This window comes from Salvia hispanica, chromosome 3 (assembly GCF_029641045.1).
Source record: "Salvia hispanica isolate PSC_SH4W2 chromosome 3, Shi_PSC_v1, whole genome shotgun sequence".
NCBI classification, from domain to species: domain Eukaryota; kingdom Viridiplantae; phylum Streptophyta; class Magnoliopsida; order Lamiales; family Lamiaceae; genus Salvia; species Salvia hispanica.
In genome coordinates, this window is record NC_142694.1 from 56105019 (window position 1) to 56125304 (window position 20286).

A 20286-nucleotide genomic window follows, 5' to 3' on the forward strand; every position below is an offset into this window, starting at 1 on the left:
TTTACTTATACATTCATTAATTTATTTTTCCAGCAAATTAAAAAAATAAATAAATCAACTATGTATAAAAATTATTCCCTTATACAAATAATCTTCGAACTTATATAGGAATGTATTGGAATATTAATCCATATCTTCCATATATATAGTTCCCATAATGAAGTCATCTTATTTATATCATACGTAATTAATACCCCTTATTCAAATTTTCCATTTTCTAGACGTAGGGGCAAAAAAGAACCTTTATAAATTACAAATTTTATTAAAAATAAAATATAATATAATATTACTATTTAACCCTCGCTATGGCATTATGGCTTGGAGACATTATGTCTCTAAAATATTTTCCTTTGTGAGTGTATTTAAAATTAAGTTATGATTTTTGTATGTCTAAATAAAAAACTAAACACTAATATAACAATTATTGAACAACATGCAGTTTTCAATGAAATCTTGATCGTATGTAAGCAAGTACTATATTTTTTAGAATCGTCTAGATTAATAAATATGGAAACCTTGAATATCTAAAGGAAGTACTGTACTTTTATATTAGATGAAACAATCATAATATAATCATATAAAATCTATTTAAAATAACATTAGATTATAGTATTTTGGCAAAATATAATTACGGAAAAAATATAAGAGAATTACTTATATCAAGACATTATGTCCTAAAATGATTTCATTCCAAAAGTAATTCATTCCAAAATGATAATAAAATTCCATCCCAAAATTAATTATTTTTTTCACATAATTACCAAATTGTGTTAACCTACAATCTCTCTATATAAACCCCGTTCAATCACAAACATCTTCAAACACAAGTACACAACACTCGACTCTTGTTTTCTAAGAAATGATAAAAATGAGTCGATCAAACGATCAGTTCCGATACAAGGGCGTGGATTTGGAGAAGAGGACAGGCAAGTACTGTGCGCGGATATTCGACGCGGAGGAGAAGACAACTAAGCGAAACAATCTCGGCACATTCGACACGGCTGAGGAGGCCGCCATGGCCTACGACTACGCCGCCCGGTCCATGCACGGCTCCAACGCCTACACCAACTTCGTCTATCCTGACGGCAGGCACCGCGGTTCCCTCACCAACATCACTGCCCCTCATGAGCCCGAGTACGAGCTCTCGCCCGACCACCCCGCCCCCGCCGCCGCCGGCTACAACTACGTCGGCGGCAGCGGCTACAACTCTGGGTACCAGCAGAGCTATTACGGGCAGGGCGAGGGGCAGTATTCGGGGCAGGTGGATTACCAGCAAAACACGGGGTTCGGGCAGGTGGAGTACCCGCAGTGGGCGCCGGGGGATGAGCTGCCGCCGCTGCCGCAGGACCTCACGAGCTCGGCGGTGGGGTACGGAGGCGGGTATATGCCGCCTCCGGGTGGGGATGGTAGCTACTCCGGCGGAGGGGGGTATGGATATGGCTATGGGAATGGGAATGGGTGGCAGTGAGTGGTGGTGGTTTATGGTTTATGGTTTATTACTACTATTAGTGATGGTTTTTTGAGCTTATTTTGCTGGGTTTATTAGATTCAATTTTTGCGTTTTTATTAATTAGTTTTACTTCCGTTGAATTTATTACAGTCGAATCGATGCTTGCGTTTTTCTCTAGTGATTTGATACTAGTAAATTTTTTTGTCTTTGCTTTTTACTTAATCTACATTATAAGATGGTTATGTGAATGGTGAATTTCTTATACAAATGATAATAAATTAGTAAGTTGAGTAACACTTAAATGTTTAACGTGGATGTATTTTATATAGGAGTACATTTTATTAATAATGCGTTGAGATTTCAAAAATATTTCTTAAAAACTTACTTTTGTCACAAAATATTGTGTTTATTTTTAAGTACCTCAAATCTTGAATACTAGTAGGAATCTATTGTTCCATTTAAGTCGACAACTTAACAATGTACGTATACTTTAGTAGTAGGAGTATCTCTTAGAATTAATAAAATCGTACTTTAAGTTGATAAATGTACAATGGAGCATAGTCATCTATTAATGAAATCGTATGAACCGACATCTATTAGTATTAGTATATTATTATCACTTTGTTTTACATTCGAATCTTAATTTTATGTAAGTATATTTTTTAGAATTGATAAATACGGAAATCTTGTTAAATATTTAAAGAAGTGTATAGATACGTATCAAAATTTTATATTATGTGAAATAATTATAATATAAGGATATAAATCTACGTAAAATATTAGTCTAAATATAAAATATAATTATGGAAAGCAAATTTAAGGGATCTATTGTTGCCTTTTTTTCTCAAAATATAAAGAAGTGTATACTTTTGTCGCAAAATATTGTGATTATTTTTAGTATCTCGAATCTTGAATACTATTAGGAATCTATATTGTTGCCTTTTTTCTGAAATATAAATCTTGGTGGAATTTAACTCTTTTTTCTTTTTCTATTTCGGTAAAGAGAATTCAACTCTTTTCTAGTTGCTGGAAAAAACAATATTTATTCTATAAGTCATCAATTTATGTATATTTCAATATCTCACAAAATTAATAAAATCTCACTAGTTGATAACTTATAATTAACAATATCATTAATAATTCACAAAATTAATAAAATCCCATAATAACTTGAAACCAATTCTTGGCCCAAGGCTACTAATTTTATAGAGACTTACTTCAGGTATCATAATAAAGAAAATAATTTCATCGACCCAAAGAACATAAATATAGATGATAAAAAAAAAGTTGAATTAAGATAAACATTCAAAAATTTGGGCTGCATTGTCACGACCGCGCTTTGCTAAGGATAGCATTGCTCGGTGAATCGTGACTAGGGGAGGGAATTAGGAAGAGGGGATAGAAGGGGATGAAAGAATTAACAATAAGACACACAAATACTTCTCAACAAGATAAAAGAGGTTCATAGGTTAAAGAAAGATCATGAAGATCAAAATAGTGTTTATCACAGGTCGGTCGTCACTAATCATTGTTCTTATGACCCATCTAGTACAAAATATTAAAACAATGCACAACGGAAGAAGTTGTAAACACATGGCCATATATGTGAAGACATATGCCACGAGAAGCACGAAGTGCGAACATACGGCGTGGGAGGCTGCAACGGCCTACGACTGCGCCGTCCAGTTCATGCACGGCGCCAACGCCTACACCATCTTTGTCTACCCAGCGCGCCTCCCTCACCGACATCACCGCCCCCTATGAGCCTGAGTATGAGCTGTCGCCGGACCACTCCGCCGGCGGTGGCTACAATTACGACGCTGGTGGCTACAACTACGACTCCGCCGCCGGTGGCTACAATAATATATAGTATTAATAGAAATAATAACCACATATTTTTAATTCATCTATATAATATTTTAAAGCTATATAGTTAATATTTTTTTTCATTTTTCTTTCTAAAATGTTAGATTTCTTAGCTCAGTTCACTATATATATCACGCAGCAAAATTTGATATATGTTATATTAATACAATTGAGTTTATAATTTTAATTTTAATTTTAATTCTTTATGCTTCAAAATTTAATTTTTTTCAATTCAATGTTTGAAAATTATAATTGAATTCCAATGCGTAGGGTTTTTTTTAGCATCCTTAATTTCTTTAAATTCATAATTTTCTTGAAAATCTAATTTCTTTATATCCAAATTTAAAATGCAAAACTCAATCATTTTAGACTAAAAAATAAAAATCACAAAACCCTACATAACTAGACTATAAATCCGATTCAGTGGGTTTTTTTTTTGCACATTCTTATTCTCAATTTCTCAAAGTAATAAACTATATACGAAAAATTGTAAAAAAAAATACAAGTTTTAGCATTATTGAATTGAAAATAATAATAAAAGGTATAGTAAAAGCTAAATATATATTAAAACTGGCGAGAAGATAGAGTTAGTAAGTTTATTTGAATTTAATAGGAAGAAAGTTAAAATATACTGTAGTATATTATAGATTATGATTAATAAGAAAATTATAAAAAGAAACTCTATTATTAAAACTAGTTCATGGAGTATTTGTTTATTTAAAATTAAGTTATGGATCCGGTATTTCTAAATAAAAAGCTAAACCCTTATATTACAATGACTGAACAATGCTTTCAAAATCTTGATGGTATGTAAACATTTTTTAGAATCGTCCAATAAGATTTTTATATTAGATGAAAAATAACATTAGATTGTACTCCCTCCGTCTGCGAATAGGAGTCCCGTTTTTCCATTTTAGTCCGTCCGCGAATAGGAGTCCCGGTTCACTTTTACTATAAATGGTAATAGGGTCCCACATTCACCTAACTCATTTCACTCACATTTCATTCCCTATTCCACTAACTTTTTTCCACCAATTTTTCTTAACATTTCTTAAAACTCGTGCCGCCAAGGAATGAGACTCCTAATGGCCACGGAGGGAGTATTAGGCAAAGTATAATTATGGAAAAACATATAATAGAATTACAGCTTATACATTATGTCCTAAAATAATATTCCGTTCAAAAATTAATTCATAATAAAATTTCGTACCAAAATTAGTTAACCTACAATCTCTCTATTTAAACACTAATATGACAATTATTGAACAACATTAGATTATATTATGCAAAATATAACCATGGAAAAGAATATAGGAGAATTACATATATTAATATAGACATTAATTATGTCCTAAAATAATATTTCATTCCAAAAGTAATTCATTGCAAAATCATAAGAAAATATCCCAAAATTAATTATTTTTTTCACATCATTACCAAATTTGTTATTTGTTAACCTACAATCTCTCTATTTAAGCCCCGTTCAATCACAAACATCTTCAAACACAACACTCGACTCTTGTTTTCTAAGAAGTGATCAAAATGAGTCGATCAAACGATCAGTCCCAATACAAGGGCGTGGATTTAGAGAAGAGGACAGGAAAGTACTGCGCGCGGATATACGACGCGGAGGAGAAGACAACTAAGCGAAACAATCTTGGCACATTCGACACGGCCGAGGAGGCCGCCATGGCCTACGACTATGCCGCCCGGTCCATGCACGGCTCCAACGCCTACACCAACTTCGTCTATCCCGATGGCAAGCACTGCGGCTCCCTCACCAACATCACTGCCCCTCATGAGCCCGAGTATGAGCTCTCGCCTGACCACCCAGCCCCCTCCGCCGCTGGCTACAACTACGCCGGCGGCAGCGGCTACAACTACGGCTACCAGCAGAGCTACTTGGGGCAGGGCGAGGGGCAGTATTCGGGGTTCGGGCAGGTGGATTATGGGCAAAACTCGGGGTTCGGGCAGGTGGAGTACCCGCAGTGGGCGCCGGGGGATGAGCTGCCGCCGCTGCTGCAGGATCTCACAAGCTCGTCGGTGGGATACGGCAATGACGGACGCAGAAAATAAAGCTCGTGGGGTCGGATGCAATACATAATTAATAATAATAATAATCATAATAATATTAATAATATTATTAAATAATTAGTTTTGAAATATTAATTTAATAAATAACTATTTTTAAAAAATATTCCATATTATGTAGTCATATCTTCTGTTATGAATGATATGTTTCCTAGGAAGGGTCATATTCTAATACTTATAGCACTCTTATCCAAAATTAAGATAAAATCTCCACCCTTAGATTTTAAAATGAGTGGATGATATTAAATTTTACAAATCTCAATAAATAGTAGACAAAATATCAACAAAAGGGTAATATCGTCATTATGTTATCATATGATAAATTTCGTGAATGTTTTTTTATATCAACATAGTGTATTACAAATATCAACAATATGACATAAGAATATCAACACTAGTACAAGAAAATATCAACACATATTTATTGAGATCTTTACATGGTTTTATTGAGATTTTTGATGCATTTGTTGATAAAAATCTGGTTATCAATATTTACGAAAACTAAAATAAAAAATATCAAATTTCATCATTCGAACGTCGTTGGAACATATGCAATTGAGATCTCGTTGGAATCCTTATAAAATTATCTTTAATTTTATATATTTTTTGCGAAAAAATAATTTAAATCGAGAGAGTTACGTAAATTTCAAGTTTTAAGATGATTTTAATGAGAGGGAATTGACATTAATACCCTCTAATTTTATTTATTAATTTTCTTAATTAAAAATAGAGTGAACTACAAAAATGGTATCTGATCTTTCACTTTCCACATAAATGGTACCTGATCTTTATTTTATATCGTTTTTGGTACCCAGTGACAAAAATAACCCTGGATACCAAATATGTGATTTTTTTTCAGGGAGGATATTTTTGGAAATTTCAATTAAATGGTAACCAAATATGTGATTATTTTTTCTTCCTTTCTTATTTCTCTTTTTCTTATTTAGTTCCTTATTCTTTCTTTTTTCTCATTTTCTTCTTTCTTTTTAGTATTTTATCTTCCTTTCTTTTTTTCTTTTTTCTCCTTAATTTATGTTTCTTCTTCCTTCTTTGTTCTTTTTTCTTCTTTTTCTTCTTTCTTTAGTGTTTTATACATACATCTTATTGCATTCTATAAATAAAAAACAAAATCCCTAATTAAATTAATTATTTAAAGTAATTAAATTAATTGAATATTTTTTATTAAATTATTTTATACACATTTTAAGGTTGAAACACCTAACTAATAATATTCAACTTTTATATCATTACAGTTCACAATGTTAAATTTTTATTAAGGCTATATTGATTAGTTACTAATAATAATAATAATTATTATTATTATAATTATTATTATTATTACATAATATTATGTGATTCATAATTTCTATAATTATACTATAATTATTTATTAATTACTATTAGTTTTTAGTATTATAATAATAATATTATTATAATAATTAAATATAATTATAACTATAATTATATTTAAATATATTTGAATGCTATTAAAAATGAATTAATTATTAATTTATAACATCAAAATAATAATATTAATATTGATTAATAATAATAGTAAAAAGAATTAGGAGAATGAAAGAAGATATTATAATATCACTTTTGGTACTAATTTTATGGATGTCCAAAATATCTTCTATGACATAAATGGGAAAATATATTTGTTTAAAGGGCATTTTGGGAAGAAAATTGCATCAGGTATAAAAAATGTGATTTATAGGTACCAAAAACTATATAAAATAAAGATCAGGTACCATTTACGTGCGAAAGTGAAAGATCAGGTACCATTTATGTAGTTCACTCTAGATTATATTAGTCTCACTTTTATATACTCCCTCCGTCTCACTTTAGGAGTTTCGGTTTACTACTTTTGGGTGTCCCATTTTAGGAGTCCCGGTTAGAATATTCCATAGTTGGTAATAGGCCCCACATTCCACTCACATTTTTCCATTCATATTGTATTATAAAACTAATATATAAAAGTAGGACCCACATTCCACTATTTTTTTTCACCAACTTTCTTATATATTTCTTAAAACCCGTGCCGAACTCAACCGGGACTCCTAAAGTGGGACGGAGAGAGTATTAGTTTTATGATAAATGTGAGTGAAATGAGTTAGCGGAATGCAATGCATTATTAAATATTAAAAAAAAATACTAGAGTCCACTTTTGGTCCCTTACATTTGCCCTAAAATTCTTTTTGGTCCCATACATTAAGTTTGTGACCTTTTGATCCCAAACATATTGTTTTAATCCAAAAAAGCCCTTCTTCTGTTAAAATAAACAGTGAAAGTGTATGACCAACTTAACAACTGAATTATAATTTAATTAACTTATTTAACCTAATCAATTTAATATTAAATTTTATAAAATATATTTTACTTCAAATAAAAATTGATTAAATCAAATAAAAATTCTTTCCTACTATAAATAATAAATCTGCAAACTAATTAGACGAGACATTCATTTTAAATTGTCTGTAGCAAAAATATGGTAAACTAAAGGCATGAAAGTTCCCCTCTCAATAGCATCCTAGTTAGCATCTCCAAAAGTAGAATCCTTCAAATATTTGTAAGACCAACTGCACTCTCTTAATATTATGTAGCTCTGCCACCAGCATGTTTCCATACCCGAGCAGCTCCGCCAGCGACATCTTCAGTTGCTTGAACACCGGTGGCCCATTCCGAAAGTTCACCAGCTGTTGGCGCATTTGAAGAAGCAGCCAACCCACTTGAAGTTCCAGCCAACACACTTGAAGAAGTATGTTTCTTGTACATAGCAGCACCCATACTTGTACACCGTGACTTGTTGTGGCCCGGTTGATAACACAAGCAACAATGTTGTGGACGACTACGCCTACGCTTCTTCCCACATTCTGTGCATGATATAGATTAGCAATATTCTATTCTTGTTAATTAACTAGTATATGCAAGCAAGTTAGTAAGTTTTTAATAGAAAAGGTAACTACCTTGTGTATCTTTGGGGTTGCTACCTTCAACAACACGTTATGATTCAAGAGGAATGAGCTGGGGACATTTCCTCTTGTTATGACCCTTTTCGCCATATTTACGACATGTTATGACAATCTTCCTTCTTGTTGTGAATCTATCCATCATGTACATTCTTATACACTCCAACATCCCATACAATGGCTTCTCTCGAGCAAATAGCAACACCCTATTTAAGCATTCAGAAATATTGTTCACGAGGATGTCTTTGCGTGATACTCAAAGAAAGCTCGACTCCAATTCTCCTTGTTTGGTGTGTTCAATCAACCACCTGTATGCTCCCTCATTCATGTTCTTAATTTGTTCCATTTTTTTCTCGAAGCCGTGAATGTTACTTGATCTTGCTGCCTCCCAAACCTGATCTTTTAAATCGCTGCCAGGAAACTGCTTTTTAAGGTTGTTATGCTGTGCATATGCCATACACACATTCGGTGTTCCGCATGCTCACAACAATTCTTGATTGCATCGATAAGTCTCTATGAAAAAAAAATTAGAATATTTATCAATATAGTCTTAAATATACCAACTATACAACAAAATATAAATAACAATCATACCTTCAGCCAATCTAAGATAAAAGTCCACTTGCTGGAATCAATAATCTCCAAATCCTTTACCAAATGCAACTCCAGCGCATTATCTGAACTTGCATCTTCATTGTAATGAATTTCTCCACCGACAACTTCCCTTCGAAATCCCCTGACACATCACCACCGGAGTTCATCTCTGTCCACCGATGCATCTGCACGCAACCTTGTAAAACCAACACCAACGCCAACGCCAGATTCATATTGAGAATGCTCACCACAGTTAGCCAGCGTGGCTTCATCGCCTTTTTGGCCGAGCTAGACTCTTTTCCCTGGATTTGTGCGGATGAAGTCTTCCTTGCATCCCTAGCTTCAGAATCAGTGATTACTGCGGCCGCCGCTCGGGAGATTTTTCTCAGCCGCTCGACGACGAGTAATGGGCCCTTGATAAGAGCTGACTGAAAGGAAGAGGCGGACATTTGAGCGATTTCAACTCCGATTGGAAGTGAATCGAGTTGCGAGTTCAATTTGTGAGGATTGATCAACGAAGGCGGCTAGGAGAGATCAGGGTAAAAGGCAATAGCCGTGTTTATGGGCCAAATTCTACAAAACTACCTCCTGGGAGGTAGTATCCGCCATTTGTACCCGGAAAAAAAAAATTCCAGAGAGGGGAAAGACGCGAGAAGTTTTTAAAAGAGTTAGTAGAAAGAGTTATTAAAAGAGTTAGTAGAAAGAGAAAGTAAAGTATGTTATTTTTTGAAAAGTGAAGAGATAATGAGAAAAGTAAAGTAATAGAGCGAAATGTTATTTTTTGTTAAAAAGAAAGATTTAAGTAGGATATCTAAAAAAGGCCACATAAAAAATTTTATAAAAAATTTCGATAGAGTTTACCCTAATTATTAATCAAACCACCTGTAATAAAACCACGTAAACTAAGTACAAACACATTGCACCAAAAAAAAAAAGACGAACTCAATACAAAACAAATCCAATAACGGTCTACAATAATCTACTTAAAGGATGATGATGTATATTTAGTCGGGCCCTTTCCTCTGTTGTCACGTCTAGACCTTCTAAGTGGTAAGATGTCCATAAATGTCCGAGTGAAACTCGGTCTGGAGCGTTCCTTGTCGGGACGTGACGTATGTGCACTACTACTAGGGTGATCCAGTTGTACACTATTCCTAGGAGGGTCTATATGTTCACTGCTCGTGGGGCGCTCCATGTAGGCACTACTCCTAGGACGATCCATTTGTGCACTGCTCTGTAGAGCATCATCATCTATTTCCTCATTCGCTGGAGAGTGCATGATATGAACACCTGCAAAAAATGAATCATGTGAAGTAGGCTGTTGTGTAGTAGGCTGTCATGGTAACCCAACTCTATCCATTGGAGTCATCCAACTTGACTGAGGCGCGTCTGACCAGGTAGGAAACCTACTAGAGGCATCTGGTGCTGGTGGATTCTGCATTTCGGGCTCATTCTCAAAATTGTCGATGAGTGTCCAAATCCATTTTGTCATCCGAATTCATATTTTCTTCATTTGCGGCTTGTGATGACTCTGACATGTCTTGGGACATTCTAAAATGACGTGAATTACCATGCCCGCCTGTTCAGACACCTCTTCGACCACTACCCCGAGTTCTTCGGACAAAACCCCGGGACATATCCACATCAGTGCGCTGTATGCGGGGTAAGACCGTACGTTCATTCTCACCGCAATCATTAAGGCAGTCAAGAGCAAGCATGTTAAGACCATGCATGAATTCTACGGCGTTCGCTGGGTCAAAACCGCGCGTGATGTGAAACACTCTGGTCACTGTCTCAAGCTGTAACAAATAAAACGTGAATAGTTAATAACATAAATAAATAAAATGAAAAAAAAACTATAAAAACGATACTTACGCAAAGTGTTCTTGTTGATGCACCGGTGTTCATTCCCACATCTGGAAGTCTACCCGGCTGAGTGATGTATGTAATAATTATTCTATAATACCACTCCATGTATTCCCGAGTTCTAATCACCTGCACGTGGTTTTCTAGAGGTTCTGTGTATTGGTTAGACACGAACTCCGACCTTCTCTCCAAATGTTGAATGTAAGCCCTATTCTAATTAGCCCAATCCTTCTTCGATTTTCTCTTACGATTTGTTTTGAAATGATTTTTATTGAAACCCCAATCACGCATTTATGGAATGAAAGGAGTCCATCCAAATTGTTTCACGACATGCTCGGGCTCATGTAACTCGACAATTTCCCAACAAACCATTTATGTTACTGATCTCCATGTGTTGTTTATATCGAGACACATGTATGGGAATTGACGACCACGTATGACTTCTAAATAAACTACAACAACAATTTTACATTAAACAATTAGACAAACACATATAAACCAATGAACACACATATATATGAAAAAAGTATTCATTTTACCTGGTTATGTTGGAGTAATGATAACTGTTCACGATAATGTAGAACAGAATGTCTGGACGATTTGTCTATCAGATATGAGCCAGTCTACCTACAACGCGGAAATTTTCCAATTTAATATGTTTTTGTCGTTAAATACACAAAATACTTAAACAACAAACTTACATTAATGCACATGGAGTGTTGTCTGTGTGCATACGTGTCATCACAAAATCGAGTCTCAAAGTGGACATTCTCTCCCACATCCATAGCTGTAGGAGTACTGCCGGGCCTCCAATCTCTTTCCTTTTACCCATGGAAGCCTCACAAAGATTGTGATATAACGTAGCAAGTGCATCACTCGCCAACAAATCATAGAAGCAACCTCAACATCTCGAAGTAGAGTTAACCACATCACAGGTATATAACATCCTGATCCATCGGGTAACATCAACCCCCCCAATAGCACAAGCACAAGCATATGTGCCCGTTTAATGTAGGCTTCATCTTCTAGATCATCATCTAACGGTTCCATCGCCATCCTATATTAAATGGTACTCCATCCGTCTCTAATAATTCGTCACCATTTATCCTGGCACGGGTTTGAAGAAATGTATTAGAAAGTGAATTGAAAAAGTTGGTAGCATATGAGTCCTACTTTTATATATTAGTTTTATAATAAAATGTGAGTGTGAATGAGTTAGTGAAATGTAGGGACCACTACCAAAAATGGTAAAAGAGTGACAAACTTTTAGGGACGGACGGAAAAGGAAATATGTGATAAATTTTCAGGGACGGAGGGAGTATATAGTTATAATTGGAGTGTTTCCATAATCTATATATCTAGTTGGAGTTAGAGTTATATATATTTCCATTTATCAAAAGTTTATGGATATGACATATCAAATAGGATTGCAGCCTTGGTATTCCTTGACTAGGGAAATTTTTCTCCTAGATGAATAATCATTGGATAGTTAGTTATAGCTCTATTACTAAAATAATCTGACAACTAAATCCTACTCCCTCCGTCCCGGCTAAGATGACACATTGCTTAGCCGGCACGGGAATTTAGGAATTATTGGTTAAAGTATTTAATTGGAGAGAGAAAATGTAGGTGTAAGTATTAAAGTAGAGAGATAAAGAAAGATGAATATTTTAATAAGAGTGAGAAAAAGTGGTTGATTATATTAATTGGAGAGAGAAAGTTACCAAAAAAGAAAATGTGTCATCTTAGTTGGGACAAACTAAAAAGGAAAATGTGTCATTTTAAGCGGGACAGAAGGAGTAGATTATATCTTTGCAGTATTATTTTATCTTGAAAATCGAACCCCACTAGGAAATTGGATGAAAACAATAATTAAACTGCTTGGCCCACTCAATAAAATGAAAAAGTGTGGAGTCACGAGAACAATTTAGACCGTCCAAATTCCGACACGTGTCCTCTACCTGTGCGCGTGTAATATTGTAATGATTAAACTAAATATGGTACTATCAATCATAATCTGGAACCACGATGGCAAATCCGTCCTACTACTCCACTACTTCCTACAGTTATACCACTAGTAGTTCAAGAATCTCACACGCGTCACTCATCCACACTCCACGTTTCTTCAAATTCGAATCCCATTTGACTAGCAATCCCAAACCTGTTGCTGAATTTTCTCTGATTCATCTCATCAGGTCGGTAAGCTGTCGCATTCCCGATTTTCATGTTTTCTAACTATACTACTTGTTTGAAATTCATCAAAATGCTTTAAGTTTGTTTTGTCTTGAATTTATAAACATATGCTGTGTAATCGAACTACATGAAGAAGTGCTTTGCATTTCTGTTGTGAGTTGTAGTTTCATCTACCTTTGATTGTATTTTAGTGTATTTTTCTTTTCTTTTTTGGGTTACTATATTGTTGAGGTACAACTATATACATGTTCTCTTTAATGGGCTACTATTTTATTGAGTAGAAGAAATAGCACTATGTATATGGTCACTATTTTATAGAGTAGAAGAACTCTGTGTGTGTGTTTTCTTACTCTCTTTTTTGGGTTACTGTTTAATTGAGTAGAAGAACCATAGCTGATTTGTTATTTTATGAATTGTGATTTTGATCCTTTCTTGATTGTTTCTAATGACTTATGATGACATGTAAGTTGGGTTAGTTTCTTGGTGTAGTTCATGTAGAAAGGTGAAAGTTAGAAGGGGGTTAATTGACCAGAGATCAGTAGCAATGTCAAAGAAGGTGACTGGGGAAGAAGAAACTGCATTGAGCTCAGAGGCACGGAATGGGAAGATGGTTTATGAGCCAATTCTCGAGGAAGGAGTGTTCCGCTTTGATTGTTCTGCAGATGATAGAAATGCTGCATTTCCCAGCATTTCGTTTGAGAATCCGAGAGTCAGGGATACACCACTCGCGAATGTCCATAAAGTTCCAACTTTCATTCCCAGTTTTGAATGTGTAGAGGGGCAACAACTGATCAATTTAGAGGTAATCTAATTTTTCATCATACTACAAGGCAATGTATGTCTTTTTTGGTTTTAGGGAATTCACATTTTGAATAAAATGTTCGAAGCTCTCTGATACTTGGTTCAATTTGGCTGTTAATTAGTTCCCTCTAAACACCTCGTTTTATGGAACTGGAGAAGTTAGCGGGGAGCTTGAACGAACAGGGAAGAGGGTAAGCTCATTATTAGCCTTTTGTTTTAATAATCTCTCTTTCTGAGGTTAGTTGATATATCACATATATATGTATATATGCTATATGTTTGTGTAGATATTCACTTGGAATACGGATGCGTGGGGCTATGGCCCTGGAACTACTTCATTGTACCAATCACACCCTTGGGTTCTAGCGGTGCTTCCAAATGGAGAGGCAATAGGAGTTCTTGCAGATACTACTCGACGCTGTGAGGTACTTGTGTATTGATTACTTATACAAAATTGGAATTGTATTGACGTATTGATGTTTAACAGATTGATTTGCGAAAGGAATCAAACATCAAGCTGATTTCTGCAGCGCCTTATCCTGTAATTACATTTGGTCCATTTGCTTCACCAACTGATGTCCTTGCCTCTTACTCGCGAGCAGTTGGTAAATACTTGCCCTCATGCTTTTCAAGCATACATTATATCTCACCTCGTTACAAAATCGAGCAAACTGCCAGTAGAGCTGACCTATTGAATCTTATTTGTCCTTTATATTTGATTTTTAAAAATTGACCCATTGCTATGTCATTATATGATTGAAATTTGCACTAAGTCAATATTACTATTGCAGTTGCTAGTTAGTTACATTTTCCATTTTGTCTTTATTGGTCATGGTTTGGTGATGCCCTTTCCTGGTCTTGTTGCCAGGGACTGTTTTTATGCCACCAAAATGGTCCTTAGGCTATCACCAATGCCGCTGGAGCTACCATTCTGATGCTCGAGTTCGTGAGGTCGAAATATATTTACTGATCGATTTTGCTATCTTTGCTTTTGTATCAAAGCATTGTATATTTGTATATGTTAATATGCTGCTCGTGCATGTATGAGAAATTTATTGATTTTAATCTTCATGCATTGGAATTGAAACATTAAATTTCATAAGTGAAGGCTTATTTGGTGGTGAGCCTGATGGAATTTTGACCATTTTGTTTCTCTTGTTGTTGCAGATAGCAAAGACATTTCGTGAGAAAGGTATTCCTTGCGATGTCATATGGATGGACATAGACTACATGGATGGTTTTCGTTGTTTCACTTTTGACAAGGCAAGTTCCACCTTCCATTTAATACTTACAAAATATGTATTTGGTGGTTAAATGTGATAAATAGCTTGTCCTTGAAACACGCAGAAACAAGCACCATTTCTGCTTGTTTGTGACATGACTATTCTTTTCAGCATCATCGCTCTTTTTCTTTCATGCAACCAACCATTTATTTGACACAGAGAGTGTCTTGTTGTGGAGAGTGTTGCATGACTAATCTTTCATGCAACCAACCATCATCACTCCGTTGAATGTATCGTATCATTCCTATTGTAATCATTCTTATCAATTTACAATACACATCTTCTTCATCTGAGTGTGAGACTGTTGAGCGCTCAATCATGGTATTGGAGATCGATTGGAGTTCATCGTCAATGTTTCTCTCATCGTTCCAGAAAAAGGATGCATCAGAGAGCCGTCCTATGTGGACTAAAGTCGAAGAGGACCCTCAACTCGCAAAGTACAACTAGAATTTGGGCAGGGACAGTAGGATCGGAGACACATCGCTGACCAAGGAGAGCCAACTATGACATTGAGAAAAACGAACATCTTAAGAATAAAAAATTTTCAACCATTTCCATTTACTAGTACAATTCTTTCAGCCTTTTGTTGTTTGATTATATTTTGGTTACAGTTCATGGTATGGTATCTAGTAATTGCATCAATTCATATCTATTCGACACTAATTTCGAAAACGGTTTCTCTTATATTTTGGATTTGATTTTGGATTTTTGTCATGTCCATTGAGGTTCTAGGAGAGGCATCAGTATAGACTGTCTTTATTCAGAAATATCATCTTTTGATGTGTTTCTTTTCTTCTGCAGGAGCGATTTCCAGATCCGAAGTCTCTAGGAGCTGATCTTCATCAAAATGGGTTCAAGGGAATCTGGATGCTAGATCCAGGGATAAAAAGAGAGACTGGTTATTTTGTCTATGATAGTGGTTTGGAAAGAGACATTTGGGTTCAAACTGCGGATGGACAACCTTTTGTTGGTACTTATTACTCTTGATGCTTGCACAGAAAGAAGCTGTCTTCATACATCATTATACTTTTCGGGTTCTAAAACATGTTTATTCCACTTGTAATCGACTAATCGACTGCTATACTTAGGGGACGTGTGGCCTGGGCCTTGTGTATTTCCTGATTTCACACAATCAAGTGCCCGTTCATGGTGGGCTCAGCTAGTAAAAGGTTTTATCTCTAATGGTGTCGATGGTATATGGAATGACATGAATGAGCCAGCTGTCTTCAAGGTGAAGTCGAAACTATTTTGCATTAAATAGCTTTTGATTCTGTTAGCTAACATTATTTCTCTCAGACCGTGACAAAGACAATGCCGGAGAGCAATGTCCACAGGGGAGACAAAGAACTCGGTGGCCATCAGAAGCATTCCCACTATCACAATGTACTACTCGTTAGCTCACTGTTCGTTTCTTATTGACGTTGATGGAGCTTATGATTTCAGTTCCCCACCTAATGGATGTTCTTTACTCCTTTTCAGGTTTATGGTATGCTGATGGCTAGATCTACATATGAAGGGATGAAACTAGCAAATGAACAAAAACGGCCCTTTGTTTTGACTCGAGCTGGGTTCATTGGTAGCCAGAGGTATGCTGCAACATGGACTGGAGATAATCTTTCCACGTGGGAGCACCTTCACATGAGTATCTCTATGGTTGTTCAATTGGTAAGTGTCGCGGGTATTCTAAACAATTCAGCTGTGATTTCGAGCATTTTTTCTTGGTGTAAGAACAAGCTTTTTGGATGACCAATTCTGCATGTGTCCAGGGGCTGAGTGGTCAGCCACTTTCGGGGCCAGATATCGGTGGCTTTGCTGGTAATGCAGCGCCAAAGCTGTTTGGAAGGTGGATGGGAGTGGGCGCCATGTTTCCCTTTTGTCGAGGTCACTCTGAGACTGACACTATTGATCACGAACCCTGGTCTTTCGGGCTAGAGGTTTGTGTTCTCGACCCTCTTAAACTAAATTTAGAACATATTTTCACAAAACTTACAATTGAATGCTTTAAAAAGGTTTTGCATCTAAAAGGCTTCTCTTAAAGTGGCTGAAATTTGAAATTCGCCAATATTTTTTTTCTGTAATTATGATAAACAACTGCTTGATGGCCTAAGAAGATACACCTACACAGTGTGAGGAGGTTTGCCGACTTGCGCTAAAGAGACGATATCGGCTTCTACCCCACATATATACTCTCTTTTACATGGCTCATACAAAGGGCATTCCCGTGGCAACTCCTACATTTTTTGCTGGTATGTTCTGATTATGATGAATTCACTAGAACGAGCCGTGACGACCAGGTAAATTCTCCTAACATTTGGTTCGTAACGTGTCAGATCCGAAAGATTTGGAGCTAAGGACACAAGAAATTTCATTTCTCTTAGGACCACTTCTCATATATGCAAGGTTCTAAATCTCTCACTCAGCGATAGCTCCTTAGAGTTGCGCACACTGGTTCGAAAATCCTGCCTCTGAATTATACGGTATTTTCATTATGTTGCAGCACGGGACAAGATCAGGAGTTATACGAGATGGAACACAAGTTGCCAAAAGGAATCTGGCATAGTTTTGATTTTGAAGACTCTCATCCAGTATTCATTCTACTTCTCGAGCAATAAATGCCATTCAAAGATTTGTACCTTTTCCTCATCATCGTCTTTGTCTGACTAGGATTTGCCTGCATTGTATCTCCAAGGCGGATCTATCATTCCCGCATCCTCACCTTATCAGCATGTTGGGGAAGCTAATCGTACCGATGATTTACAGCTGTTAGTAGCTTTAGACGAAGCTGGTAAAGCCATAGGATCGCTCTTTGAAGATGATGGCGATGGGTATGAATACACTAGAGGAGGATATTTATTGACAACTTATGTTGCTGAACGGCAGTCTTCTGTAGTAAATGTGACGGTTTTGAAAACTGAAGGATCTTGGGAGAGGCCCAACCGTCGCTTACATGTAAAACTACTCCTCGGGAAAGGTGCAACGGTATGTAACTATCTCATGGCCTGTTACTTACAAATTACAATCTAGACATCGTGATCTCTGAATTTCGTTGTTTTTTCATGTTGATGGTTTGATGTGAAAATAAAATAGATCGATGCGTGGGGTATTGATGGGGAGGCTCTGAAAATTCCATTCCCATCGGAGAGGGAAGTGTCGGATTTGGTTGCAGCTGGTGAAAAACAACTAAGAACTCGTATAGGTTATGGATCTGCTCTTATTATATGCCTATAGAGTGACGGTCTCGTCCTCTTTCCTTTTGACTCCATTCCTTTCCTTTCATTGACATTGATAAGTCTCCCGTTTGCTGCAGAAACTGCTAGACGTATTCCAGACGTGGAAAACGTGTCTGGACACAAAGGAACAGAACTATCTAGAACACCTGTCGAAGTCAAAAGTGGCGACTGGTCTCTCAAAGTCGTGCCATGGATTGGTGGAAGAATAATTTCCATGGAACACCTTCCTTCAAGTAATGCACATGATTTTCTGTTTTAATTTCCGCTTCGATTGTCTTAGCTTTTTGACAAAATATTCTGTTCATAACACTCCATAAAACCTAATATCGAGAAGAAAAAAGTTACTTATTTTTATCATGCATATGTTTTATTTTGTCCCACTCTACTCGGATGTGCGGCAGAAACCCAGTGGCTTCATAGTAGAGTTGAAATCAATGGGTACGAGGAATATAGTGGCTTGGAGTATCGTTCTTCTGGATGCTCGGAGGAGTATTCTGTCATCGAGTAAGTGTTTAGATTAATAATAGCTAGGTTGATTTAATATACACGTTTGTATTCATATCTATATCAGTGTTTTTCGTTCGTAAAAACCTGTATCTTACTAAAAAAGGAGTTCGTGAAGCTGCATCATAGCTTATCAGTTGTCTATAGAAGCTTTCATTTAAAAATGTGTAGTTCTCAGTCGAGCTAACTTCTGTGTAACAGACGAGATCTGGAGCAGGCAGGAGAAGCCGAGTCGCTACAACTAGAAGGTGATATAGGAGGCGGTTTAGCCCTTGTGCGCCAGATATGCATCCCTAAAGAAAACTTGAAAACAATCCGAATCGATTCCAGCATTGTAGCTCGCAATGTTGGCGCTGGATCTGGAGGATTTTCGAGGTTTTTCATCCAATCTTACTAATGGTTTTATATGAACGAAAAGGTTCTGCTTTTGTAAGAAATTATATGGTGTCGTTGATTTCGATCCTCAAACTGATCCTCATGCTGATGTTGATCCACAAGTCACTTTCAGTACATTATATTTTCTGTTCTTTGTTGTTTGTTTCCCGCAGTCCGCTGCCATTACCAACTAACAGTCTCTAACTTTGTTTTCAGGCTCGTGTGCTTAAGAGTGCACCCAACGTTCAATCTGCTGCATCCAACTGAAACATACGTGTCTTTTACTGCAATCGATGGGTCTGTCCACGAGGCTTGGCCGGAGTCCGGTGAACAGGTTTTTGAAGGGCATCTTCGCCCAAACGGTAAGTAACTGTTCAGCTGAATTAGGGTTAATCATGGTTTGTGTCAGCAACTTTCGGTGTTTTTCCAAAAACGTCTCCCACCTGCGTTTCAAAAACTCTCGACTTCCGATGTTACAAAACTAATGGAGTATGATCTTTTGCAGGCGAATGGAGGCTTGTCGACAGATGCCTTGGGCTTGCCCTAGTAAACAGGTTCAGCATCGAACAAGTTCACAAATGTCGAATCCACTGGGGCACGATGAACGTGAATTTGGAGCTTCGCTCAGAAGACAGGCCGGTGTCCAAGGAATCTCCTCTTCGAGTATCTCACGGATACGAGGTAATACGAATGCCATAAACTTGAGGACGGCGGAGATCTTATGCAACAGTTTATAATGCATCAATAAGTGTTCAGCTCGAGTTTCATCTCCTGCTTAATAAACCCAATATGATGTTTATCAATGTTTTGAAATTCTCTACGTTAAATTTGCACTTATGTGAACAAATCAAATTTTAGTAGTATTAATTAGTCTTAATTGACTAGCAAGTTATTAATTTTATCACTATAAATCTAAAATGTTATTACCAATAGGTGTTGAGACGTTGGTGTTTGAGACTTTGTTATTATAAAAAAAAGGTGTACTTTTGGATAAATTCAGAGCTTAAAATGGATGCAGTACAAAATAAATGTCACCTAATACATGGGTGATATAAATAAAATAT

At 36.2% G+C, this 20286-nt stretch overlaps 2 protein-coding genes and 1 pseudogene across 6 annotated transcripts; 2 read left to right on the top strand and 1 right to left on the bottom strand.

Annotated features, from left to right (window-relative positions):
• Nucleotides 1-868: 868 nt before the first annotated feature.
• On the top strand, nt 869-1468 carry LOC125210414 (uncharacterized). The gene has a single exon (XM_048109973.1). The coding sequence runs from the start codon at nt 869-871 to the stop codon at nt 1466-1468; it is 600 nt and encodes a 199-aa protein (XP_047965930.1).
• Nucleotides 1469-9949: 8481 nt separating this feature from the next.
• On the bottom strand, nt 9950-10607 carry LOC148931116 (uncharacterized; annotated as a pseudogene).
• Nucleotides 10608-12858: 2251 nt separating this feature from the next.
• Nucleotides 12859-20099, top strand: LOC125214457 (uncharacterized). 5 transcript variants are annotated; one of them, XM_048115492.2, is made up of 22 exons: nt 12859-13031; nt 13519-13831; nt 13953-14021; nt 14118-14255; nt 14318-14435; nt 14699-14781; nt 14998-15093; nt 15915-16083; nt 16202-16344; nt 16410-16496; nt 16593-16778; nt 16880-17047; nt 17239-17359; nt 17444-17513; nt 17611-17698; nt 17778-18092; nt 18201-18309; nt 18421-18576; nt 18745-18847; nt 19049-19222; nt 19439-19584; nt 19728-20099. In XM_048115492.2, the coding sequence occupies exons 1-22, from the start codon at nt 12865-12867 to the stop codon at nt 19919-19921; spliced, it is 3213 nt and encodes a 1070-aa protein (XP_047971449.2). In that variant the 5' UTR covers nt 12859-12864; the 3' UTR covers nt 19922-20099. The 5 variants fall into 5 exon arrangements, with proteins under 5 accessions (XP_047971449.2, XP_088924430.1, XP_047971451.1 ...); XM_089068304.1 differs by having other exon boundaries at nt 12895-13035; nt 13506-13831; XM_048115494.2 differs by having other exon boundaries at nt 12896-13035.
• The last annotated feature ends 187 nt before the right edge of the window (nt 20100-20286 follow it).

Excerpts from the sequence above, each read along its gene's own strand:
- LOC125210414 (XM_048109973.1), top strand. The coding sequence starts at position 869 with ATGAGTCGATCAAACGATCAGTTCCGATACAAGGGCGTGGATTTGGAG.
- LOC125214457 (XM_048115492.2), top strand. The coding sequence starts at position 12,865 with ATGGCAAATCCGTCCTACTACTCCACTACTTCCTACAGTTATACCACT. Across the intron at positions 13,032-13,518 it reads TCTCTGATTCATCTCATCAG|TTCATGTAGAAAGGTGAAAG; the intron begins GTCGGTAAGCTG and ends TTCTTGGTGTAG. Across the intron at positions 17,048-17,238 it reads CCTGGTCTTTCGGGCTAGAG|TGTGAGGAGGTTTGCCGACT; the intron begins GTTTGTGTTCTC and ends ACACCTACACAG.